Source organism: Pan troglodytes, chromosome 18 (assembly GCF_028858775.2).
Source record: "Pan troglodytes isolate AG18354 chromosome 18, NHGRI_mPanTro3-v2.0_pri, whole genome shotgun sequence".
Classification (NCBI taxonomy): domain Eukaryota; kingdom Metazoa; phylum Chordata; class Mammalia; order Primates; family Hominidae; genus Pan; species Pan troglodytes.
The window spans coordinates 6,875,178-6,901,568 of record NC_072416.2 but is presented as its reverse complement, the minus strand read 5'-3'; the positions used below and the strand labels follow the sequence as shown (position 1 = coordinate 6,901,568).

Here is a 26,391-nt window from a genome sequence, read left to right as displayed (position 1 = left end):
CCCTGCGAAAGCGGAGGCTCCTCTCTCGGTCCCTGCGGGACAGCTCAGTTCTCATAGGCCAGAGGCGTGGCTTGGGGGCGGGCCAGGGGAATCCCACCTCCCCTTGCATGCTCAAGCGCGCCGGGCGATGGTAGGCGGTCTCACCCGCAGGCGGTGGAAGTCAGGGGCGCGGCTGCGGCCCCGCCCCTTCCCGGACTCGCCCCGCCCGTCCCCTCGCCGCGCATGTTCCCAGACGCCTCAGGCCATGGCGCGCGCGCTCCCGCCAGCACGCACGTCTGGCCCCGCCCCCGCGCCTGGCGCGCGCGCGCGCTCTCACGCACGATCTGCTCCCGGACTCCTTCAGCGCGCTGCCCGCCTGCCCAGGGCCTTACCGGAGAGCAGGTGACGGCGGCCTCCGGGCACTGAGCTCGCGCTGACGAAAGGTTCTGGAAGCCGCCGTAAAAACTAATCAAGAAACGGGTGACAGGACTTTTCGTAAAACATTTAATTTTTACCCAAAGTATCCGAAACATTGCCGTGTCAATCTGAGTGCGATGGGAGACTGCCGGCCCCAAGGAGCTGCTCGTCCTTCTGCCGAGTCCCGGGCCAGACCCGCGGAGGAGACCGCCGCGCCGGAGGAGACCGCCGCGCCGGAGCTCGGACCTGACGTTTTTGTGAAGCACAGGGGGCGTGGGAGGGACCGGATCAATGCGGCACTCAACAAAACCTGTTTTTAAAAGAGTCGTGCTGTGTCGCCCAGGATGGAGTGCAGTGACGCGATCTCGGCTCACTGCAGCCTCCATCTTCCGGGCTCAAGCAAGCCTCCCGCCTCAGCCTCCTGAGTAGCTGGGATTACAGGCACACACCTCCAGCTCGGCTGTTTTAATTTTTTTTTTTTTAGACGTAATTTAGCTCATGTTGACCAGGCTGGAGTGCAGTGGCGCGATCTCGGCTCACCGCAACCCCCGCCTCCCGGGTTCAAGCGATTCTTCCGCCTCAGCCTCCTGAGTAGCTGGGATTGCAGGCATGCGCCACCACGCCCGGCTAATTTTGTACTTATAGTAGAGACGGGGTTTCTCCATGTTGGTCAGGCTGGTCTCGAACTCGCGACCTCAGGTGCTCCGCCCGCCTTGGCCTCCCAAAGTGCTGGGATTACAGGCGTGAGCCACCTCTGCAGGGCCAAAAGCCTTTTATTGGAGTACTGGGTAACACATTCAGAAGAGGGTGCATAGCTTAGGCGCTCCGTGAATTTTCACAAACTGAACATACACCCAGGTAGCCAACACCCCCAGCAAGCCCCAGAATCCCCTCATGCTTGCTTTCTGCCACTATCAAGCAGTTTGCTTTCTTTCAGATTTTTAAGTTTTGAAATAATTATCGAAATGTACAGGGAGAAGTCTGGGTTGGTGGTTCTAACCTGTAGTCTCAGCTACTAGAGAGGCTGAAGGGGGAAGATGGCTTTAGCCCTGGATTTCTAGACTAGCCTGGACAACATAGCAAGACCTCATCTCTATTTGTTTTTGAGACAGAGCCTCGGTTTGTCACCCATGCTGGAGTGCAGTGGACCTCTGCCTCCCGGGTTCAAGTGATTCTTCTGTCTCAGCCTCCCGAGTTATTTGGGATTACAGGTGTGCGCCACCACGCCCAGCTAATTTTTTTGTATTTTTAGTAGAGACGGGTTTCACCATGTTGGCCAGTCTAGTCTTAAACTTCTGACTTCAGGTGATCTGCCCGTCTCGGCCTCCCAAAGTGCTGGGATTACAGACGTCACCCACTGCTCTTGGCCTATCTTTTTTTTTTTTTTTTTTTTTTAAAGAGATGTATAGGGAGATCACCCAGTATCCCTCAGTGTTAACATCTTGCATAGCTACAGTTAGCATAGAAACCAGGTAATTGACATTGGTACTGTACATGGGACTTACTCAGATTTACACGTTTTTTAATGTTTTATTTGTATGTAGTTCTCTATTCTCTACCATTTTTATGAGAGTTCCAGTTGCCTTGCATTCTCACCAGCACTTATTATTGTCAGATTTATCATTATTTAGGTATTCTGGTAGGTGTATGGTGGAATCTCACCATAGTTTTAATTTCTTCTCTTTTTTTAAAAAATAGGAACAAGGTCTCACCATGCTGCCCAAGCTGGTCTGAAAACTCTTGTCCTCAGGCAGTCCTCCCACCTCGGCCTCCCAAAGATCTGAGATTACAGGCATGAGCCACCACACCTGGCCTTGGTTTAAATTCCTATCACAGTATATTAGTTTTCTCTGTTGTGTATTGATTGATTGAGACAGGGTCTGGCTCTGTTGCCCAGGCTGGAGTGCAGGGGCATGATCCCAGCTCACTGCAACCTCCACCTCTTGGATTCAAGTGATTCTCCCGTCTCAGCCTCCCGAGTAACAGGAACCGCAGGTGTGTGCCAGCACGCCTGGCTAATTTTTTTTTTTTTTTTTTTTTTCTTGAGGTGGAGTTTCACTGTTGTTGTCCAGGTTGGAGTGCTGTGGCACAATCTCAGCTCACTGCAACCTCTGCCTCCTGGGTTCAAGTGATTCTCCTGCCTCAGCCTCACGAGTTGTTGGGATTACAGGCGCCCGCCACCACGCCCAGGTAATTTTTGTTTAGTAGAGATGGGGTTTCACCATGTTGGCCTGGCTGGTCTCGAACTCCTGACCTCAGGTGATCCACCCACCTCGGCCTCCCAAAGTTGTGGGATTGCAGGCGTGAGCCACTGCGCCTGGCCTAATTTTTCAATTTTTTGGTGGAGATAGGGTTTCACCATGTTGGCCAGGCTGGAGTTTTGCCTGTTCTAGAACCTTGTATCAGTCATACAACACATAAGTTCTTTTTGTCTAGCTTCTTTTGCTCAACACAATATCTCTGAGATTTATTTATGTTTTTATGTAAACATAAATGTTCATTTTTCTTGCTAAGTACTATTTCATTGTATGAATAGACCACAGTTTGTTTATCCATTCACCTAGTGGTGGACATTTATTTTTATTTATTTATTTATTTATTTATTTATTTATTTTTGAGACAGAGTCTTGCTCTGTCACCCAGGCTGGAGTGCAATAGCTCAATCTCAGCTCACTGCAGCCTCTGCCTCCCAGGTTCAAGCCATTCTCCTGTCTCAGCCTCCTGAGTAGCTGGGATTACAGGCACACACCACGACACCCTGCTACTTTTTGTATTTTTAGTAGAGACAGGGTTTCACCATGTTGGTCAGGCTGGTCTTAAACTCCTGGCCTCGTGATCCATCCACCTCGGCCTCCCAAAGTGCTGGGATTACAGGCATGAGCCACCACACCTGGCCCATGGTGGACATTTATGTTGTTTCCAACTTAGGGCTATTATAACTAGATTTTAGTAGCTACCATCCCCCAAATGCATGGTACCAATTTTCTCTCCTACCAACAGCATGTAAGGTGACAGTTCAGGAGAAGTGTCCTAAGCATGTGTCATGGACCCTCTTTGGGGGGTGATTTCTTTGAGGCAGGGCCAGGCATTCTTGGTTCTATGTGGCCTCCCCTGCCCTATTTTTTTTTTTTTTAGATGAAGTTTCACTTTTGTCACCCAGGCTGGAGTGCAGTGGTGCTATCCCGGCTCACTGCAACCTCCGCCTCCCGGGTTCAAGCGATTCTCCTGCCTCAGCCTCCCGAGTAACTGGGATTACAGGCATGCACCACCGTGCCCAGCTAATTTTTGTATTATTAGTACAGACAGGATTTTGCCATGTTGGCCAGGCTGGTCTCCAACCCCTGGCCTCAACTGATCCACCTGCCTTGGCCTGCCGAAGTGCTGGTATTATAGGCATAAGCCACCGCGCCTGGCTGGTCCCCTACCCTATTTTAAGAGTCTCTATTAGGGATAAACTTCATGGAAAATGTATGTCTGCTCTAAGAATGTTCTCCAGTGTCATTACCTTGCGCTGTATCTGTTTCCTCTTTATGAGGATTCTCAGAAGAAATTCTTGCCGAGTCTCAATAGTTGAAATAATTTCACTCCTCCCAAGCATTTGGTTTGCTCTTATTTTAAGGACACTGAATTGGGCAGGTGGTCAAGTTACACACATGTGAGGGACTGAAATATATGGTGTCATTTTTTCCCATTAGTCTTACGAATGGTTCCATACTGTGTGCCTTCCTGTTTTTCTTCCACTAGTACTTCCAGTTCGTGCTTTCTTGCTATATTTTATAGAGAAAGGCCATTTCTATGTCTTTCTGGTACTGGGTGGGTTATAATAAAAACGTGCCTTTGGTGCCATGATTTGGGGGTGTCTTTGGCCGTGCAGCAGAGCGATGCCCCAGCTCTGCTAGATGTTTGAAGGGCTATTGAGTGGAAGAGGGGTCCCTTCCTGTGACCTTGGCCCCGTTATCGGTTGACTAACTGGCCCCAGACCAGTATGTAAAGCACATGCAAATCCTCAGACAGCCTCTTGGAGCCAGCTGGCCATGCTGTCCTCAGCTTCAGATTTTTTTGTGTTTCTGGCTCCACCCTGTTCCCCCGCATCCTAGTCCATCCTCCTGTCCTTTCTTGAACCAGCTGTCTGTCTGTGCTTTCCTCGATGCTGTGTGGCCTTGTAGCATTTGTCATTTTCACTCTGTTGAGTTGTCCGGCTCGGCCTCCCTTGCCCTGCAGGTCCTGGGCAGGGATGGCGTTATATCATCCTCTGCGTTGGTCTCCTTTCTCCTCTTGCCCTGCTGAGTTGCAAGTTTTTTCTGTTGATTGACAAGAACCTGTGCTGACAGAGGAGGGGATAGGACTGGGGGCTGCGGCAGGACCAGCTCTAAATCTGTCAGCTGTAGAAAGGAATGAGTTCCCCAAAGCAGCTCCTCTCACCACACCCCCGACTGAAAAAAAAAGGAGCTGGCCGGGCATGGTGGCTCGTGCCTGTAATCCCAGCACTTTGGGAGGCCAAGGCAGGTGGATCACCCAAGGTCAGGACTTCAAGACCAGCGTGGCCAACATGGCGAAACTCCGTCTCTATTAAAAATAGAAAAATTAGCTGGGCATGGTGGTGCCTGCCTGTAATCCCAGCTACTAGTGGGGCTGAGGCAGGAGGATCGCTTGAACCTGGGAGGTGGAGGTTACAGTGAGCCGAGATCATGCCACTGCACTCCAGCCTGGGCAACAGAGCGAGACTCCATCTCAAAACAACAACAACAACAAAGGCTGGTCGTGGTGGCTCACGCCTGTAATCCTAGTACTTTGGGAGGCGAAGGCGGGCAAATTGCCTGAGCTCAGGAGTTCGAGACTAGCCTGGGCAACACAGTGAAACCCCGTCTCTACCAAAATACAAAAAATCTGTAGTCGCAGCTACTCAGGGGGCTGAGGCAGGAGAATTGCCTGAACTGTGGAGGTGGAGCTTGCAGTGAGCCGAGATCACGCCACTGCACTCCAGCTTGAGTGACAGAGCAAGACTCCGTCTCCAAAAAAATAAATAAATAAAAATAAATTTAAAAAAATTAGGAGCTGAGAATGACAGCTGCAAAGTTGCCTGAATTAGGGGGCCCAAGTCAAGTTTTCCCCAGGATGCCGGCTATCTTGGTGGATGGCCTCAATAAATAGGCAGGTGATTTGTGAAGGTTGAAGGGGTTGCAGCTGCCACACACATCAGCGATTAGTCTTTTGATACACATTTATTATCTCTCCTATTGTCTCCTGCCCCATGGGAGATGTAGACAGTGCTCTGAACATTCTGGTTGCAAAGAGAATTGACAAACTGCTGTTCTCCAGCCTGACCAACATGATGAAACCCCATCTAAAAATACAAAACAATTAGCCGGACTGTAGTGGTGCGCACCTGTAATCGCAGCTACTCAGAAGGCTGAGGCAGGAGAACTGCTTGAATCCAGGAGGTGGAGGTTGCAGTGAGCTGAGATCACGCCATTGCACTCCAGCCTAGGCGACAGAGTGAGTCTCTGTATCTGCTATTCTGTTGTAGGAGAAGGAGATGTCAGGTATAAGGGTTAGCAGGGGGTGGCTTGGTTGCGATCAGGAGAGAGGTGGTGCTCATTCTCCATGGGATCCTTGTGGCGCATGTCCCTGGCTTTTTTTTTTTTTTTTTGGAGATGGAGTCTCACTCTGTCACCCAGGCTGGAGTGCAGAGGCACAATACTCGGCTTACTCGGCTCTGCCTCCTGGGTTCATGCATTTTTCCTGCCTCAGCCTCCTGAGTAGCTGGGATTACAGGTGTGCACCACCACGCCTGGTATTTTTAGTAGATATGGGGTTTCTCCACGTTGGCCAGGCTGGTCTCAAACTCCTGACCTCAAGTGCCGCGGTTTGCCACGGTTACCACGGGACTAAACGAAGGGGGACGAACGTAGAAATGAAAACTTAAAACAAAAGAAACTGTTTTAAAGGAAGGGGCCAGGGGAAGAAGAAGACGGCTCCCTGCTTCTAGTGAGCAAGGGCAGCCGCCTTGAGCCTCTACCGCCCTTCATACTCATTTGGTAGAAAGAGCAGGGTGGAGGAGGTAACAATTGGTCAGCTGCTTGATTGATCACAGGTTCACATTATCTCATTACAAGAAACACTTGTGCCTGGGTCGTGACTGCCCTCAGCATTCCTTCTGGGTGGCAGACGCAGTTTGTCAGTTTGCCAACATCCTGCTTTCATGAGAACAGTTTGCTGTTTACTCATATAGCCTCCAGTGGTGCACTGAGTTGATCACGACCCTCACTCTTTCGGCCTGCAACACTCAAGTGATCCACCTGCCTCGGCTGCCCAGAGTGTTGGGATTACAGGCATGAGCCACCGCGCCCGGCCTGCTCCTGGCTTTTGGCCGAAAGTTGAGACTTAGAAGTTGGGAGGAGACCTGGAGCACCGTGGCTAGTTCTAGGCCCTACACTCTTCAGAACAGCAGAGCTGTAGCTCTCTGGTAGTGAGCTCTCTGTTGCTGGGAGTATTCAGAGGCTGGATGGCTGGCTGTTAAGGGATTTCTGCTTGGGTGGGAATTTGGGTCCCTCTAAGACAGATAACCTATGATTTCTAAGATAAATGGGACAGTACTTTCAATGAGGGTTACATGTTAACGCTGGGTCAGTCTTGAGTACAAAATGGATTCAGAGACCTGAGTTGTCATGTTCAATCTGATTTTCCTAGCCCTTTGAGGAACCGTTTGAGGTGTGGCATGATACAGCAAGTCAGCTGCCAAAGAGGGGCTTAGCCACAGGAAGTGCGTGCCCAGAACGGTAAAGGGGCTGTGGCCTTTCTTATCATCTTCACTCCCTGTCCCCACCATCACCTGCTCTTCATGCTTTGTGATAATTCAGTGAGCTCATACTCATGACCTGTGTCCTCCAGCATGTGGGTTACAATTCAATGAAACGTTAAAATATCTACCCCTCCAGCATCTCCCGTGTCCCTCACAGCAGTTCTATGAGGCTGGCTGCCCTGTTTGACAACTGAGGCCCGCATCTTCCCCGGGATTACCGACGTGTGGCTCTGAGCCCTGTCCCAAGGGATTTTCTCCATCAGAGAAGAGGAGCACTTTGAGCTTTCAGAGGAGCAGCCCTCTGCAAGTGAAGTGGAAAAAAAGGAAGCAGGCGAGGAGGCCCATCCAGACCCTCCCCCAAGACCCTTGCTGAAATGGCTGGGATGCGGCGTGCAAGAGCTCTCCTTTCCTTCACAGCCCCTGGCTTTCCAAGAGTCCCTGCCCACCCAGATGCCCGCTGGCGGATGCAGCCTCATCTCAAGGACACTGCTTGCTGGATAAATCCCTCACCACCCTAGAGACAGCCCACGGTCCTGAGACAAGGATGCGGGCCAGGCTTGATGCAGGTAAGCGCCTCCCGCAGAAACCAGTGAGGCCGGAGTTCCAGAGGAAATGATGTAGGGACAGAGGCAGAGGGCCTCCAGGAGGCACCAGCCCCAGAGTCTTCCCTAGAATCAGACTTTAAGCACAAGCAGGAGGGAAAGCACTTGAGCAGTGCCCGTCCCTGCATACCTGGCCTCTGCTGGAACCCATGCAGGGACAGGACACTTCTTTATCAGCAATCCTGTTCCTCTCCTGGGCAGCTTCAACCTGAACATCCTCCTTTACCTTGAGCTAAAATGGGTTTCTTGTCACCCTTGCCCATCAAACCTGGCCTTGCCCTCAGGAACCACACAGGACAAGCCTAATACTTCCTTCTTGTGGCAACACTTTAGCAATTGAGACCTGGCTGTCAGGTCCTCCAAATAAACATTTGTGACTGTGATGTTGACTTGCCGCTTCTGGGGACCTCTTCTCATTTGATCGGAGAAAGTTTTTCAGGGTTAAACCTACTTCTTTCCCCCAAGAAACTCTTCTTGTCAGGCTCACGCCTATAATCCTGGCACTTTGGGAGGCCAAGGCAGGAGGATTGTTTGAGAGCAGCCTGGGCAACGTAGGTAGACTATGTTGCTACAAAAAGAAAAAGAAAAAATGGCCAGGTGTAGTAGGCCCAGCTGCTTGGAGGCTGAGGTAGGAGGTTTGCTTGAGCCCAGGAGGTCGAGGCTGCAGTGAGCTATGATTGTGCCACTGCACTCTAGCCTGGGAGACAGAATGAGGCCCTGTCTCAAAAAAAAAAAAAAAAAAAAAGATGAAGAAACTCCTCACATATTTCTCCCCGGAGCATGCGCTCCCAGGCTCAAATCCACAGCAGCCTCGTTACACACACGTCATCCCCTGGCCCCAAGATATTGCACTGCCTTCCCCTTTCTAGCTCTGAACCCCCACATGAAGCAGCCAGACGTAGGAAAACCCAGATTCATAAAGCGCTGATATGGGTGATCCTTTACCAAAGGATTTTCTGCTTTACAAAGTAATTCACCAAATGATTTCCCTAGAGTATGGGCAGAGATTTGCAAACCACAGCTTGGAACCAAGCTGCCTCTTTTTTATAATAAAGTTTTATCAGGATGCATCCACATCCATTCATCTCTGTGGTGCCAGCTGCTCTAGCTACACAGGCAGAGTGGAAGAGTTGCAGATGGCCAACAAAACCTAAACTATTTACCACCTGGCCCCTTATAGAAGCAGCTGGCTGACGCTGGCTCCAGGGCATCAGAAATGGGACCATTGGAAAGGAGTAGCTGGGCTACATGGTTTTTCTTCTGCCCCACGTCTTGTTCTCAAACATGCTTCCTCCCCGGTCATCTGAGGAATGTCAGTCTGAGACAGTCAGGAGCAGGTGTGCCTAGGGATACATGGTTTCTGAAAATGGGGCTGGGGTCTTTTAGGCTGAGGGCTCTGGCAGCTTCTGTCTGAAGGCTGAGCTGAGCTGAGCAGAGCTGGGCATGGTGGCTCACGCCTGTAGTCCCGGCTACTCAGGAGGCCAAGGTGGGAGAATCACTTGAGCCTGGGAAGTTCAGAGGAGCCTGGGCAACACAGTGAGACCTCATCTTTATTTTTTGAAATTTTTTATTTTTATTATTTTTTTAATTTTTAGGAGCAGAGGGTTAATAGGCAAAAGAAAGAAAGAGAGGAAAACAGCTCTCTTCAGTGAGAGAGAGGGTACTTCTGAAAGGAAAAGGCCACCGGCAGCAGATGCACCGGATTTTATAGTCAGGCTTGAGGAGGTGGTGTCTGATTTACATAGGGCTCACAGATTGGTTCAGTCAGGTATGATGTTTACATAGCGCTGGGGTGCGGGGAAGGCTGACCTCCCCACTCTAATCTTATTATGCAAATGAACTTTCCCCTTGGCCAGCGCCATCTTGTCTGCTCCTTACTGTGCACGTGGCTGGCAGAGAAGGGAAGATGGAGCCGCCATTTTGAACATGATTGGCACAACTGCCTGCATCTGTGTCTGCAGCTCGATTTTTACACACTGCTCTTTGTTAGAAAGCAAAATGATGTGGGACTGCTTTTCAGTAAAAGGAAAACCTTACTGAGGACTTCTGTATCCTCACTACCTAAGTAATTTCCTCTTAACTCCTGTATCATTCCCCACTCTGGAGTGGTAACCCTAACTGCTCTTAGGGGTTGTTTGATGATGACTCTTTCTGGCTACTTCATGCTTAAAAGGGGTGTTGTGTGGGGAACAGAAGCTAAGGGCTCCTCCTGGGGTCGAGCTAAGGGTCCTCGGAAAAAAGGCATGTCCATGCATGGTTCTGTCTGCAGCACCATTTAGAGTTTGATTACTGTCAGCCATTCTGATGGGTTGTAACACTGGTTTGCCTCCACCAGATGTTGAGATAGTTTCCAGATTCCAGAGAAACCAGGCAGAAAGAAACAAACATGCTCCAAATTTGCTTCACAGGAGTATACCTTATTCAATTATTAAAGGCCATAAATCGTTCACAATAAGTTTTCTTGACTCGTTTTGATGAGTGTTGTACCTTGGGATCCCGGATGAGGTCCCCAACATGAAGCAGCTACATTGTTTGGGGTAAATACCTGGGGTTCATTGTCTCACGCCAAGAAAATTTAGGACACAGACACACATGAGGAGTTTAGGAGCAGAGGTTTAATAGGCAAAAGAAAGAGAAAGAAAAACAGCTCCTTAGTGAGAAAGAGAGGGGACTTCCGAGAGGAAAAGGCCCAAGACCTTGTCTTTGAAAAAGCAGTAGCTCATGCCTGTAATCGTAGTGCTTTGGGAGGTCGAGACAGGAAGATTGCTTGAGCCCAGGAGTTGGAGACCAGCCCGAGTGACATAGGAAGACCATGTTTGTAAAAAACAAAAAAATTAGCCAGATGTGGTGCACACCTGTATTCCCAGCCCCTCGGAGGTTGAGGTGAGAGGGTGGCTTGAGCCCAGGAGTTCAAGGCTGCAGTGAGCTATGATCGTGTCACTACTCCAGCCAGGGTGACAGAGACCCTGTCTCTTAAAAAAGATTAAAAAAAAAAAAAAAAGTCAAGTGCCTACCAGATCCCTAATTCTTTTTTTTTTTTTTTTTTGAGACAGAGTCTCGCTCTGTTGCCCAGGCTAGAGTCAGTGGCGCAATCTTGGCTCATGGCAACCTTTGCCTCCTGGGATCAAGTGATTCTCCTGCCTCAGCCTCCTGAGGAGCTGGGATTATAGGCACCCACCACCACACCCAGTAATTTTTGTATTTTTAGTGGAGATGGGGTTTCACCATGTTGGCCAGGCTGGTCTCAATCTCCTGACCTCAGGTGATCCACCCGCCTCGGCCTCCCAAAGTGCTGGGATTACAGGTGTGAGCCACGGTGCCTGGCCCTGATTTAGTTCCTTTCCTCCAAGGCTGGCTTCCACCTCTTCCCCACACAGTGACACTGTACCCCGACCAGACAAGCAAATGCCTGCTTTCCCTTGGCTTCTTACAACTGGCTCTCTGGGCCATCTACAAAAAATTTTAAAAAATTAGTACAGCATGGTGGCACTACTGTCCTAGCTACTTGGGAGGCTGAGTTGGGAGGATTGATTGAGCCTGGGAGGTCCAGTGCAGTGAGTGATGATTGTGCCACTGCATTCCAGCCTGGGTGACAGAGCGAGATCCTCTATCAAAAACAAACAAACAAAAAAGCACTTTGCAGAGGTGACTGAATGTTCTGGAACCCCTGGGCCATTGGAAATGGATATCTGTTGCTCCATCCTCCAGTTTACACCGCAGCCTCAGCTTGTGTCTCAGCGTGCCCCTCTCCCTCTGGTCTGTGCTCTCTCTCTTCCAGAGGCTGGGAAGGTTGTTCCAGGGCTGCAGCCTTGGACCTCAGAGGTCACATGTTGCGGGTTTGCCGTAGCTGACCACTCTCTAGCATGTGGATCAGTGGCTGTTAAATAGGATTTCTTTTGCATGGCCTTACAACTTCCTCCTTCCAGTGCAGGCGTGTCAAGGTCCTTAACCTGCCGAGACTTCAGGTCAAGTTATTGCAAGTTCTGGGAAGACTCAGCTTCCCAGCTCCACCGCCTGAGCCCAAGGGATGCTCCATTTTATGCCTGTCACCCGCGCCCTGTGACCCATGTCATATGATCCCAGGGCTGCAGGGGTTCGGGGGAAGAGAATCCAGCCACGGCCCTGCCTTCTGGGGCCTGGCAGCTGGGACAGCAGTGGCGCAGCCTGAGCCTCTGCACAGCCTTCTGGGGTCCGGGCTTCTTCCCCATCACACCCTCCTAGTTGCCCTGGTGACTGTGTGACCCCTCTCCCCCCTCCACCGCCTGCTGCCACGGCCGGCCGTATAAATAGAGGCGAGGAGCAGCTGGGCTCTCTTGGCAGTCACCATGAGGGCGCTGGTCCTGCTCGGCTGCCTCCTGGCCTCGCTCCTGTTCTCAGGACAAGCAGGTAGGGCCCCTCCCAGCATGACCCAGCCCAGACTGGGCCCCCACGCTTCCTCCAAGGTTTTCTGTCTACCATGGGTGGGGTAGGGGGTCGGGGCTGATGGCAAACCCTGGCTCTTGGCTGATGTCTTCTTACCCTTCTCTTTTCCCCGGGCCTGGGGCCTCAGAGAAAGAGCTGGGTGCTGGAGAATAGCAGCGCAGTTGCGGGGCCCTCAGGAAGGCCAGAGGAAGTGGGAACGGCAAACAGAGCTGAGCTGTGAGCCAGGGTCAGAGAGGAGTCTGGCCAGTAGATGTGGGAAAGAGGGCCCTCAAAGTCGAGACGGGGGAGCCTCTGAGACGGACAAAATAGCACAGTCTGGGAGCTGGAGGTCGTTGAGGTGACCCTCCCACCTGGTGGGATATAAGGCGGAGGCCCCACTCGGGTAAGAGAACTGGGTTTGCGTGGACAGAAGGGGATACAGTGGGCAAAGGTGGGGACCGTTTTGGGAGCAGTGAGATGGAATTGGAATTGGTTTGGGATAAGATCGGAAATAGAGTTGGCGGTTGGGCTGGAAACAGCATTGGATGCAATTCAGAAGAGGAACGGGGCCCGTTCTGGAGTAGAGCCTCTGCTCGGGGTGGGGGCTTCCATCAGAAAAGGGGCTTGGCTCTGTGTGCTGAGGCTTCCCTTTGACATCTCAGCACTTTGGGTAGCAGAGGTGGTGGCTTGGGTTGCAGCATGGGGGTTATCTATAGGCTGTGGAGGAGATGCCAGATTGTTTTGCCACCTCTCTTGTTCCTAAGGTTCCTGAGGCCAGGTTCCCCGAGGGAATGCTTTTAGGGAGGTGCTCCAGGGATCCCCCTAGGATCCGGACTGCCCACCGAGTCTTTTCATGACTCGGCAGTCTTCCCCCAAGCTGGGCTCTGAGCCTAGGTCCATACCTGGGACTGGAGAGGCCCAGAGTCCAGCCTCTCAGGTCTTTGAGGTTGAATAGGGGGTTGCAGGGGCACAGTCCCTGCAGGGAGAGCAGGCAGTGGGTGGGAACAAAAGCTATTTCTCGGGGACTCAAGATGTAAGGTGGGGGGCTGCAGCCACTGCATGTGCTGCTGGGCCCTGCCCTTGTCTGTCCTTGAGTTAATTTGGGCTCTGCAGGGCTGCAGCGGCTTGAGTGCTGAGTATTCCAGGCGGCTGTCAGGCGGCTAAGTATGGAAACAGCCGCGTAATTGGATCCGGAGCCCCAAGCCGCTGCCACCCTCTCCCTTCGTGGCCCCTCCTGTGCTGCCCCCCAGCCCCAGCTGCTGGGCTGCTACACACTGGGCCCCAGGAATTTTTGGCCTTTTAGGGACATCCTTTATCTTTCCTCCCACCGAGGGAACTGGTCATCTGGAATGTTCTGCAGGCCTCGCTGGGGGCTCTTGTCATGGGGAAAGGACGCAGGCAGGTGCTTGTGCAAAGGTCCCTTCTCTCTGCTGTCTTTCCTTCCTGGGTCCCACAGCGTGCGTTTGCCCCTGGCCCAACCTCCGGCATAAAGCTTCCCTCTGTCCCTGCTCCTGCTCAGCGCTTGGGCTGTGGGTTTCATCCACCGTGGTGGATTTTATCAGGACTCTGCCCCACTGTGGACTGTATACCCCAGAATAGGCCTCCTCCTGCATCCACCGGCAGGTTCTAACCCACAAGGTGGCTTCCTCACGCCCCCATCATGACAGTCCTTCCTACTGGGTGATTCCCCCTTCAGAATTGTGCCACCCCGGTAAATACCACCCCACCCAAAGGTCACATCTTGGCTCCTGACCTCTTTCCCTCATCTCTCCGCTGTGTGCTAACTTCCCGCCCTATCATGCTTGCTCCTTGGCTGGGTGGCGGCAGATATTCTCGCTCACCACTCCCATCTGCTTCCTAGGCCGGGGACCCCACAGAGCTTCTCCGGCTTCTCCTCCTTGTTGCTCGTGTGCAGCTCTGGCTGGGGTGGTGCGCTCTGCAGCCCTCCTTCTCGCCTCCCTGTGAGGAGACAAGCGCCCCTCTGTTACCAACCACCCGTCGCCCATGCCCATGCCAGGACGGGGAAGGAGCAGCCAGGTGGGGCCTTCCCGGTTTCCACCTCCCGACCTGCTGCACTCAGGCCTTTGTACCACCCACTGGGCCCTCCTCTTTGGGAGTCCTGGCTTGGGGCTGTTCCTCCTTAAAGCAGTGGGAAATGCCCCTAGCAATGATTTGATCGGTCTCCCCACCATCCAGGGAAGGGAAGGAAACCCAGAGAAACAGGAAAACTTTTCCGAGGTCAGACAGCGCGTCAGTGACAGGCACACCCGGGCCAGGGTCCTCTCCTTTCCTCAGCCCGTCTCTCTGTGACAGACCCTGCCTGCACTCCCAAGTCCCTCTCTCCCTGTACGGTGAGTGTGAAAGGAGGAGAAAGGGTGCAGTGGATAAGACCGTCCTGGGGGAGCTTCCCTAGTTTGCAGGGCGAAGAGCTATGCTTTTGGTTTCCCTGGAGAGCGAGGTCTGCTGAGAAAGCATTTCATTTCTTCGGGTTTAAGCCATTGGTGTTTACTGCTAAAGGCAGAATTTGGGACCTCTTTGCTTCCTGTTGTCCCTCTTGTTGCTTGATACGGAGATTTGGGATCTGGGGATTCCTGTCCATCTCATCCTTCCTCCACCTCCAGCCCTAGCTTCAGACTTGCCCATCTGCCCTGGCCCCACCCGGCCACCCCAATGGCAAGGGGCTGGTGCATGCTGGGGCTGCCCCTCTGTGAGTGCCCACAGCTCAGTGCCCGCCATGTGAGACAAGGGTGCAGTGACGGTCAGGAAGCTGTTTCCCCGCCCCTTTCTCTCCCACCCTTGGCTGGTTATTTCTGGAAAGAGGCCAGCGCTCCAGTTTCCTCATCAGGGCAGCCTAGCTGCTAGGATCCACTGTGGCAGGGCTGCTGAGAAAATGTAGCAAGCTCAGGGGTCTTGGGGAGAGAACAGACCCCAGAAGCCTTTTCCCCACAGCTGGTTCCCTGACTCCTCATTTGGTGCAGCCGGGCAAGCCTGTAGGGGACATCTGGTCCCACAGTGAGCCTGGAACGCACTAGACTGGGTTGTGCTAATGAACACATCCCTCAAGAAGGTAACACGTTGGTCGGACACAGTGGCTCACACCTGTAATCCCAGCGCTTTGGGAACCCAAAGTGGGAGGATCGCTTGAAGCTAAGAATTTGAGACCAGTCTGGACAACATAGTGAGACCCTGTCTCTAAAAAAAAAAAAAAAATAGCTCGGTGTAGGGGTGCATGCCTGTGGTCCCAGCTACTTGAGAGGCTGAGGTGGGAGGATCACATGAACCTGGGTGGTCAGGCTGCAGTGAGTTGTGATTGCATCACTGACTCCAGCCTGGGTGACAGGGCGAGACCTTGTCTCAAGGAAAAAAAAAAAAAAAGTGGCACCTGGCATGGTGGCCTGTGGAACTGCCGTTTAGGAACTGCTGGTTTTTTCCTACCTCCAGGTATTACAGTGAAGGTCAAACAGTGAGTTCATGGCAGGCCAGAGCTGGATTTCAGTCCTTTCCACTCCTTGGCCAGTGCTTTTACCCACTTATCCCCCAGAGGGAGGTCCAGATGAGGCCGGTATCATCTAGCTGGCCGTTTGATGCCTGCTTGGGTGTAGTGGGCTGGGGAGAGTCAGCATATGGACTCAGGAGGAGGACAGCTGCTTCCGTTCTCTGACCTGGCCTGCAGGCTAAGGACAGGGCTAGGCCCTGTGCATCCTGGCTGGAATGAGGCAGGTGGCTGGGGGAGTGGGGAGCAGGGAGGGCCATGGCTGTGGGATGGAGCGCCTGGGCTTACTTACCTCTCTCTCCTGGGCACATGCCCTGCTCCAAACCCAAATCCAGGCCTCATCGCAGCATAAGTCCTTACCTGTAAACATCGCTCGTATGTGCAACCCTGTCATTCAAACACCTCAACGCGTTCCATCATTCGTGAACCCATCCCTCGTTTGCTGCATCCCTGCTGTTTTTGAGGTATGGTACTAGGGGAATTGAGACAGGCATTTTGTCCTCAGTGCTTATAGTCCAGTAGGGGAGAGGAGGCATCTTCTCCCTTGCACGTAGCTGAATCTAGTCAAACGGGACACACATCAGTGTCACTGGGGAGGCACAGGAAAAGCAAGGTGGGGTTGAAGGCAGGGAGGAGACCATCCTGAGCTGAGTGGATCGGATCAGAAAAGGTTTTACGGATGAGGGAATATTTGAGCTGGGCCTTGAAGAAAGCAGGATTCAGAACAGAAAGATGGCAGGAAGGGAATTCTGAGTTGAGGGAACAAGATGAGCAAACTCACGGTGCCAGAGCAACGGGGCTCTGGTGAGACCCAGGGAAGGGGAGCATTGTTCTGTCTTGCATGAAGGCGGACAGATGGAAGTGGGGTGGTGGGACGTGTTCGGAAGGCAAGGTTGGGGCTGAAGTGTGAAGGGCCTTGTTAGGCTAAGCAGGGCTTTGCTCTGTGGGCAGCGGGTCACTACCAAGGGCTCAGGGAAGATCCGTCTGGCAGTTGTTTGTAGGAAGAGTAGGGAGGGGGCGACTGATTAGTCAGCCATGCCAGAGAGGTAGGTGAGGGAGTGTGGACCTGGGCGAGGGGTTGGGAGTGGAGAGAAGGGGTGGACCCAGCTGACAGCTGGTGTAGAATCCCTGGCCTTCCCAGCTTGGGAGCCAGGCCGGGGGAGGGGGCCCTTACAGGTTCCATTGAGGTCACTGGGAGAATGATCTTGCCAGAAAAATAGACTGGGAACATAAGAGAGAGGAACAGATTTTGAGTCCAGTTTGGGCTTGGATGAAGTGGCTCACACCTGTAATCCCAGCACTTTTTGGGAGGCGGAGGCAGAGGCAGGAGGATGGCCTGAGCCTAGGAGTTTGAGACCAGCCTGGACAACATAGAAAATAAAACAAAAAATAGAAAAAATGAACTGGGCATGATGGCGGGTACCTGTAGTCCCAGCTACTTGGGAGGTTGAGGCAGGAGGATCGCTTGAGCTTGGTAGGCTGAGGCTGCAGTGAGCCGTGATGGCACTATTGTACCCCAACCTCGGCAACAGAGTGAGACCTTGTCTCAAAAAAAAAAAAAGTTCATGGCCGGTTGCAGTGGCTTACACCTGTAATTCCAGCACTTTGGGAGGCTGAGGAGGGCAGATCACGAGGTCAGGAGTTCGAGACCAGCCTGACTAATAGGGTGAAACCCCATCTCTACTAAAAATACAAAAAATTAGCTGGGCGTAGTGGCATGCGCCTGTAATCCCATCTACTCGGGAGGCTGAGGCAGGAGAATTGCTTGTACCCGGGAGGCAGAGGTTGCAGTGATCTGAGATCATGCCACTGCACTCCAGTCTGGGCAACAGAGCAAGACTCTGTCTCAAAAAAAAAAAGTTCAGTTTGGGTCATTATGAAGATTGGTTACTCGTGGGGCATCTGGAAGGAGGTGGCAGGGGTTAGAAAGGCAGGAGTGGAGCTTAGGAGGGAAGTCAGGTCAGGGCATTTAGGAGTGAGATTCATTTACGTAAAGATGAGAGGGAGGCTCTGAGGTCACCCATGGAGCTGTACCAGGGAGAGACAAAGATTCAAGGACCAATCCTTGATCAACGCTAAGTTTGAGGAGTAGGAAGAGGAAGAAGATAAATGAATTTCAGAAAGATAGGAAGGGACCCAAGAAGAGACAGTGACCTGCAAGCCCAGGTCTTCTAGAAGAAGGGCGAGTGGCCAGCAGGATTAAATATCACAGAGATGCTGAGGGAGAGGAGCTGTTGCTTCTGACAACCAGGAGGTCACTGACCAATGAGAAGGGTTTGAGGGTATTTAGTGAGGATGAGGAGGCAACATCTTTAGACATAGAAACCTTTAAAAATTAAGTTTGGGATAAATAAAGGCCAGCAACAGTAACTTAAAAGCAGATGGGTTTACTGAGGTAGAGAAAATATTTTTCTTTACGTTTTCTTTTTATTTATTTTTTTAGACAGGGACTCACTCTGTTGCGCAGGCTGGAGTGCAGTGGGTGATCAAGGTTCACTGCCGTCTCCACCTCCTGGGCTCAAGCAATCCTCCCACCTCAGCCTCCCGAGTAGCCAGGACTACACTATGCCCGGCTAATTTTGCATTTTTAGTAGAGACGGAGTTTCTCCATGTTGGTCAGGCTGGTCTCGATCTCCTGACCTCGAGATCCGCTCACCTCGGCCTCCCAAGTGCTGGGATTACAGGCGTGAGCCACCGTGCTCGGCCCAGGGTTAGCTTTTTTAAGTGGAAATTGGCGCGGTGGATACGTGGCCTGAGTTACTCAGATGATGACCGTAGTCCTCTCTCTTTTTTTAATTTTTATTTATTTTTTTGAGATAAGGTCTCACTTAGTCTCCCAGACCGGAGTGCAGTGGTGCAATCATAGCTCACTGCAGCCTCAACTTCCTGGGTTCAAGTGATCTTCCCATTTCAGCCTTCAGAGTAGCTGGGACTACAGGCGTGTGTCACCACACCCAGCTAATTTTATTTTTTGTAGATACATGGTCTCACTATGTCACTATGTTGCTCAGGCTGGTCTCAAACTCCTGGGCTCAAGTGATTCTCCTGCCTTGGTCTCCCAAAGTGCTGGGGCTACAAGTGTGAGCCACTGCACGCAGCTGACTTTGGTTTTCATTCTTCTTTGTGGACTGGGGATGGGAGTCCAGCCTCAGGTCCCCTTCATGATGTGTTCCTGGCTGTGAGGCCTGTGCCCTCTCGTGTCCCACTGGTGGGACTCACTTTGGCATGAGGACTCACTTTGGCTCAAGGTGGTGGGCTGGCTTCTGTTCTCTCCCGAGTTTGCTCTGGGAGTCCTGGCTTCTCAGGGACCTCGCCCCTGGCCTCACCTGTCTTCTTAGAGCTAAAAGTTGATCTGCAGAGTCTGCCTCCACCCTATTTGGCTCCTTCATTCCCTCTTGGGTCTCCCTTCCCTACTCAGGCTGGGCCCCTGCTCCGACTCGTGTCCCTGCTACCAAGACACTGGTCAGGGGAGGAGCTGCAGCTCATTGCAGTGGAGGCCGATGACTCGCAGCACAGATGGGCACTTTGCTCAAGTCTGTCTGTGTTTCAGAGGATTCAGAAGATTTCAGCTCAAGGAAGATATCTCTAAGATGGAATTTCCCATTTGGCAGGCAAGGTCTCACCCAAAGTTCCTAAATCTCAACACAGAGGTGGTAAATAGTTCACCGGTTCTGAGCGCAGAGGGACTGAGCTACATAGCAGGGGTTTCTCTTCTGGGTCCTGAATGGGTGAAATAATGAATGAATGAATTGGAGCCATGGCGAGCACGGCTGCTAAGCATGATCTGCCCAGTGCTCGAGAGGTCCCAGTCCCCTGTGCTCATCCCTAGCTGGGTATCCTCAGTAGGACGTGACAGGGGTGGGTGCAGTTTAGCAAATGGGACGGATTTAACTGAGTTTCTAGAGACTGATTCATTTCCTCGATGGCGGCAGCCTGTGCTGTCATCCTTCTCCAATATCAGAGAAGTCCTGTTCCATCTATTTTCAGCCTCCCTCATCCCTCTGCAGCCCTGAAGGTGGTTTTACTCGGAGTCAAGGTCCCAGCTGCCCGCCTACCTTGGGGACATGCCTGTTGCCTGTGACTTCCTCATTGTCTGTCACAGAGGGACTCCCAGAGCAGCAATTGCTGAGCCACCCCATCTCAGGGAAGGTGGCAGAATCAGAATGAAAGCACCAAATTAAATCAGAATTAAAGCAATAATTTATTAAATTTAATTAATAGGCTAGGCACAGTGGCTCACACCTGTAATCCCGGCACTTTGGGAGGCTAAGGCGGCAAGATTGCTTGAGCCCAGGAGTTCCAGACCAGCCTGGGCAACACAGTGAGATCTTGTCTCTACAAAAAAACTTTAAAAATAGCTGGATGTAGTGGGTACATTGTGGTCTCAGCTACTCAGGAGGCTGAGGTGGAAGGATGGCTTGAGCCTAGGAGGTCGAAGTTGCAGTGAGCCAAGATTGTACCACTATACTCTAGCCTGGGCAACAGAGCGAGACCCCATATTTAAAAAAAAGAGAGAGAGAACACAGAATGAATGCAGGCTGTGGCCAGCCCTGGCAGGAGAGGAGAGATTGGGTGCCAAATCCTGAAGAAATGAGAGATGCTCCCTAAAGGGAGTTCCCCTTTAGGCTGGAAAAGCAGGATGGACTCGGGTTAGGGATGAAGGCACAAAAGGATCAAATAGAAGCATGAGGGTATGGCACAATCTCAGACTCAGATGCCTCAGAGACTGCAGGGAGCAGAGAGAGTGGGGCATTTGATGAGAGCAGGGAGAGGTGTAAGGCAGCTGTGGGTCCCTCCCTGTGAGGCCCATCTCTCAGCCCCTTGTCAGCCCTGTGAGGTCCTGGCCAGCTGCACTGTGCAGGCGGGAATGAGTTGTGTCTCTGCCCTCAGGAGCTGACCTTCTATTTGGGGAGATGACACGCACTGAAAAAAAAATGTAACTAACACCCCCCCACCAGCAGTCTATGCTCACTCTGGTTGAAGTTCAGAAGATGGTTGGGAAGGTTGGCTGTGCAGAGGGACAGGGTTTCAGCCCAACGTGCAGGGAGGGGACGATCGCTGGACGGTCAGCTTGGGGAGGGTGGAAGCTGTGCCTTTGTTTAATTTGCCCGTATTTCATCACTAACAGTGTAGCATGACGCTTGGCTCATTCAAGGCAGTCAACAATGTCTAATGAATGACAGATGATTTGTGCAGGCAGAGACACCTGAAGATGGTGACAAAAGCCAGGAGGTGAGGAAGCTCAGAGCACGGCACTGCCAGGGACAGGAGGAGACTAGCTCTGGCTAGAGTGTGGGGCTCATGTTCGGGGGAGATTAGGCCACCCTGATGAGTTGGGGCCAGTTGGGAAGAACCTTGAATGCTGAGCCAAGTGGCTCTTTCTCTCAGCCCTCTGAAGACTCCAGCCTCTTTTTTTCCAGATAGCCCCTCCCTATTCCCCGCTCTCTCAGATATTTTTGGATGCTTCTAGAGCAGGGACTGTACTCTGAGCTCAAACAGGTGCAGACAAAGTCTGGCCTGGAGTTTTGGGCTTGTAGGAAGTGGCTTGTGCTGGGAGCTTAGGGGAGAGTCCCAGGGTTTGGGAGCCCCCGCCTCCCCCCACCACTGTATTGCTGCCAAAACTGCAGCCCCCGGTCCTCCTTCAGGTAGTCATTTGGCTAGGACCTAGGCCAGCTCAGTTTTCTCCCATAGAATTTCCCCTAGGCTGGGCACGGTGGCTCTTGCCTGCAATCCCAGCACTTTGGGAGGGTGAAGCGGGTAGATCGCTTGACCCCAGGAGTTCAAGAGTACCTTGGGCAACATGGAGAAACCCCATCTCTACAAAAAATACAACAATTAGCCAGGCATAATGGCCTATGCGTGTGGTCCCAGCTGCTTGGGAGGCTGGAGCAGGTGGATCTCTTGAGCCTGGGAGGTCATGGCTGCGGTGAACTGTAATTGTGCCAGTGCACTCCAGTCTGGGTGCCAGAGCAAGACTCTGTTGAAAAAAAAAAAATTCGTCTAGATGGCAATAGGTAAAGGCTTGACCAAGCCCTTCCTTTGGAAGCCATGCCACTGATGGGCATCCAACTTACACAGCATTTAGGGCCTGATGTGACCACCTGTGTCCCTGTGTCCACCAGAGAGGCCTCTAGCCAATTTGTTGATTACTTAGTGTCAAGTAGTAGACGATTACTTATTTTTCTTGCACTTACCCAAGGAGATCAAGAGACCAGGAGTGCTCTCTAGGACTTGGGAAGAATCTGGAAAAGAACTGGAGAAGTGTCAAGTACTCACCCTGTCCTGGGGAGACCATCCTGGCCTCGGGCTCCCAAGACACCAGCCCACCTCCTTTCCTGCCTTTGTTTCCTTTCCGAATTGGTAGTTAAGCTGGTGAGCACTCCACCAAGTCCCTCCTTGCTTGGCGCTGTCCACAAAGAGGCAGAGCGGCTGGCCTGGTGTAGGGCCCAGCGGGAGCACCGGAACCCGGGGGCAGAGCAAATGCTGGTTTTGTCATAAATCAGCCGCCAAGTCCCTGACTATCTCTGCGTTTGTTTCTTCACCCATAAAATGGGGATAATGATATTTGCCCTATTTCCAGCATGGGGCTGTTTCGTGACTATAATAAGAAAATGGCTATCGGATGCTTAAAATATTTTTTGATAATAGATACTTTCTAAGGTTAAAAGGACTATGACAAGAATGACAGGTTATCACTCTTGTGAGTATGCGGCAACTTGATATTTGCCTCCAGTTTCCTGAAATATCATGAAACTTGACCAACCAGGGGAATCCGTCAACACGCCTCCCCTGCTCAGGACTGTTAATATCCTTGGGATTCTCTGTCCTCAAAGAGCTTACAGACTAGGAGGGGAGACAGCCCCTGCTCATGACATGAATAGAGAACCATATAAGGTAGACGTAATCAGCAGCTAAAAATAAGCAGCCTGAGAGTGCAGAGAAAGGGGTAGCGGTTGTCGGGGGATGCTTCCTGGAAGGGGGGCTCGAGCTGGGTTTCAGAGCATGTGGGCCCCAGGATGGTGACGACAGGGTCTGCGGCCATGGGGATGGTGAAAACGATCGGCTCAGTGTTAAATGGTGTCAGGAAGCTCTCACAGCGCCAGGCTTAGGTGTTGGTTCCTATATGATCTTCCTGGGACCACGGTAACAACTTGCCACAAACTCAGTGGCTTAAAGCCACAGCAATTTTTTTTTTTTTTGAGACAGGGTCTCACTCTGTTGCCCAGGCTGGAGTGCAGTGGTGCAATCTCTGCTCACTGCAATCTCTGCCTCCCGGGCTCAAGTGATCCTCCCACCACAGCCTCCCAAGTAGCTGAGACTATAGGCATGCAGCACCATGCTCAGCTAATTTTTGTATTTTTTGTAGAGACAGGGCTCTCGCCATGTTGCCTGGGCTGGTCTTGAGCTTCTGGGCTCAAGTGATCCTACCTCGGCCTCCCAAAGTGCTGGGATTACAGGTGTGAGCCACAGTGCCTGGCCAAAACCACAGAAATGTATTCTCTCCCAATTCTGGAGCCCAAAAGTCTGAAATCAAGGTGTTGGCAGGGCCACATTCCCTTTGAAAGGTCTAAGGGGGATCCTTCCTTGCCTCTTCCAGCATCCAGTGGTTGCCAGCAATTCCTGGCATTCTTTGAGTGGTAGCTTCATCGCTGCACTCTGTGCCTCTGTCATCATGTGGCCTTCTCCCTTGTCTGTGTGTCCCTGTGTCCTCTCCTCATCACCTAAGGACACTGAAGATGTTGGGTTTAGGGCCCAGCTAATCCAGTATGATCTCATCTTAACTAATTACATTTGCAAAGACCCTGTTTCCATAGAAGGTCACATTCTTCCTGGGTGCGGTGGCTCACACCTGTAATTCCAGCACTTTGGGAGGCCAAGGGGGTGCGGATCACGAGGTCGGGAGTTTAAGACCAGCCTGGCCAACATGGTGAAACCCCGTCTCTACTAAAGATACAAAAAAAAAAAAAAAAAAAAAATTAGCCAGTCATGGTGGTGCCCGCCTGTAATCCCAGCTACTTGGGGGGCTGAGGCAGGAGAATCGCTTGAACCCGGGAGGTGGAGGTTGCAGTGAGCCGAGATCGCACCACCATACTCCAGCCTGGGCGACAGGGCAAGACTCTGTCTCAAAAAAAAAAAAAAAAAAAAATCACATTCTGAGGTTCTAGGTGGATATGAATTTTAGGGATACACTAATTTTGGGGGGCTTTCTCCTAGGGGATGGTCTTCCACTGGGTGGAGGGGGTACCTGTTTCCTTGGTCCACTTTGTTCCACAGCTCATGGGTTGCCCCCCCTGGCTGATCTGGAGCTCTGCAGACACACCCGGGCAAGTGTGTTGAATGAACAGACGGAGGGCTGGCTCAGGCAGAGAATCTCAGGAGGTAGCCCGGCCTAGTAGTGGTGGTAGGTAGGAGGGTGGCTGCCCGGGTGGGGAGAATTGACCAGAATTGCCCAGTTCCTAGGGGGTGTGTCTCTGATGCAGGGTGAGGTAGAGAGGGGAAAGGGACAGAGGTCTGGGTCCTGGCTGCCTGTGTGATGAAAAGAGTAAGGGAGCAAGAAGCCGGAAGCCCAGGGCCAGCTTACTCTGTGACCTGAGGCCCAGCTCTTCTTCTGCACGAGGCCCCAGCATGCAGTCCCCTCAAAGTCTTGGCCCTGGGCACAGCAGCCAAGCAGGAGATGGTGCAGGATGTGGAAGCACCTCCTCATCTGCAGAAGCTCCTCAGAGGAAGAACTTCTGAGTGAACTTTCTTTTAGATTCAGGGGGGACGTGTGCAGGTTTTTTACATGGATGTAGTGCGTGATGCTGAGGTTTGGGCTTTTGTTGATCTTATCAGCCAAATAGTGAACATAGTACCCAATAGGTAGTTTGTCAACACTTGTCCTCTTTCTCACTCCCCCTTCTAGTAGTCCACAGTGTCTATTGTTCCCCTCTTTATGTCCAATGCTTAGCTCCCACTTATAAGTGAGAATATGCAGTCTCTGGTTTTTTGTTTCTGCCTTAATTCGCTTGGGATAATGACCTCCAGCTGCATCCATGTTTCTGCAAACAACATGTTTTTTTTTTTTTTTTGAGACAGTGTCTCGCTCTGTCACCCAGGCTGGAGTGCAGTGGCATGATCTTGGCTCACTGCAAGCTCCGCCTCCTGGGTTCATGTTCACGCCATTCTCCTGCCTCAGCCTCCCAAGTAGCTGGGACTACAGGTCCCCACCACCACGCTTGGCTAATTTTTTTGTATTTTCAGTAGAGATGGGGTTTCACTGTGTTAGCCAGGATGGTCTCGATCTCCTGTCCTTGTGATCCACCCGCCTCGGCTTCCCAAAGTGCTGGGATTACAGTTGTGAGCCACTGCGCCCAGCCATGATTTTTTTTAATGGCTGTGTGGTATTCCATGGTGTAGATGTACCACATCTTCTTGATTCAGTCCACCGTTGGTGGGCACCTGGGTTGATTCTGTGTCTTTGCTGTTGTGAGTAATGCTGCAGTGAACACATAAGTGTGTGTGTGGAACCTTCTTGAATGTTGCTGAGAAGTTCACTTTCTTATGACCTCTCCCTCTCTAGAAGGAGGGGTCCCCCACTAGAAGGCTGTGTCTTCTCGCTGTGGGTGGTAAGGGTCCCAAACCCAGAGTCTGGGGTGTTTGGGCAGCCCTTGAAGCTTGTGGCTGTGGCTCAGTCCAGTTCTGGAGGGGAACAAGAGTGAGGAGACTGGTCCCCACCTTTCCCCAGCCCCGGGGTCTTCAGGCCTTTTCTTTTTTACTTTTTCTTTCTTTTTTTTTTTGAGACGGAGTCTTGCTCTGTCACCCAGGCTGGAGTGCAGTGGCATGATCTCGGCTCACTGCAAGCTCCGCCTCCTGGGTTCACTCCATTCTCCTGCCTCAACCTCCCGAGTAGCTGGGACTACAGGCGCCCACCACCACGCCTGACTAATTTTTTGTATTTTTAGTAGAGACGGGGTTTCACCGTGTTAGCCAGGATGGTCTTGATCTCCTGACCTCGTGATCCGCCCGCCTTGGCCTCCCAAAGTGCTGGGATTGTAGGTGTGAGCCACTGCGTCCAGCCTTTTTGTTTGTTTGTTTCAAGGTGGAGTCTCGCTCTGTCGCCTGGGTTGGAGTGCAGTGGTGCAATCTCGGCTCACTGCAACCTCCACCTCCCGGGTTCAAGCAGTTCTCTGCCTCAGCCTCCCGAGTAGCTGGGATTACAGGCATGCGCCGCCATATCCAGCTAATTTTTGTATTTTTAGTAGAGAGGGGGTTTCACCATCTTGGCCAGGCTGATCTTGAACTCCTGAGCTCGTGATCCACCTGCCTTAGTCTTCCAAAGTGCTGGGATTACAGGCGTGAGCTACTGCTCCCGGCCTTCACGCCTTTTCAGAAGTGGCCACCAATGGTCAGGGAGGCCCGGTCCAGGAATCCCAGGCTGCCCTCCTTAGACCAGCATCCCAGGCTCTCCTTTGGCTGTGTCCCACTGTCCTAACCACAGCCACTGTCCCCACACACCTGGCTGGGCTCCTGCAGTGTCCCACCCCAAATGACTTCACTTCCTCATGGGCTCCTTCGCTCAGCCCTTTGGGTTCACATTCCTGCTCAGGAGCTGCCCTGAAGTTAGTTCCATCTTTCTGCCTGCTTGCCTTTCCCTCCAATAAGATCTTAAGGTCTTTAAGAGGAGGCCCTGCAACTCAGCAGTTCAGTTCATGTAGCTG

The 26,391-nt window shown here is 52.0% G+C and overlaps 1 protein-coding gene across 8 annotated transcripts in view; it reads left to right on the top strand.

Moving 5' to 3' along the window:
- Positions 1 to 323: 323 nt before the first annotated feature.
- Positions 324 to 26,391, top strand: part of SRL (sarcalumenin) — a 65,109-nt gene continuing 39,041 nt past the window's right edge. The window contains exons 1-2 of one of the 8 annotated variants that reach the window (XM_016929311.4): positions 324 to 7,175; positions 7,356 to 7,764. In XM_016929311.4, coding sequence (XP_016784800.1) covers positions 7,743 to 7,764 — 22 coding nt within the window. In that variant the 5' untranslated portion in view covers positions 324 to 7,175; positions 7,356 to 7,742. Of the gene's footprint in view, positions 7,765 to 11,923; positions 12,187 to 12,367; positions 12,605 to 16,137; positions 16,159 to 26,391 lie in introns of those variants that run through there. The other 7 variants (XM_016929310.4, XM_063797662.1, XM_054668807.2 and 4 more) reach the window with 7 other exon arrangements.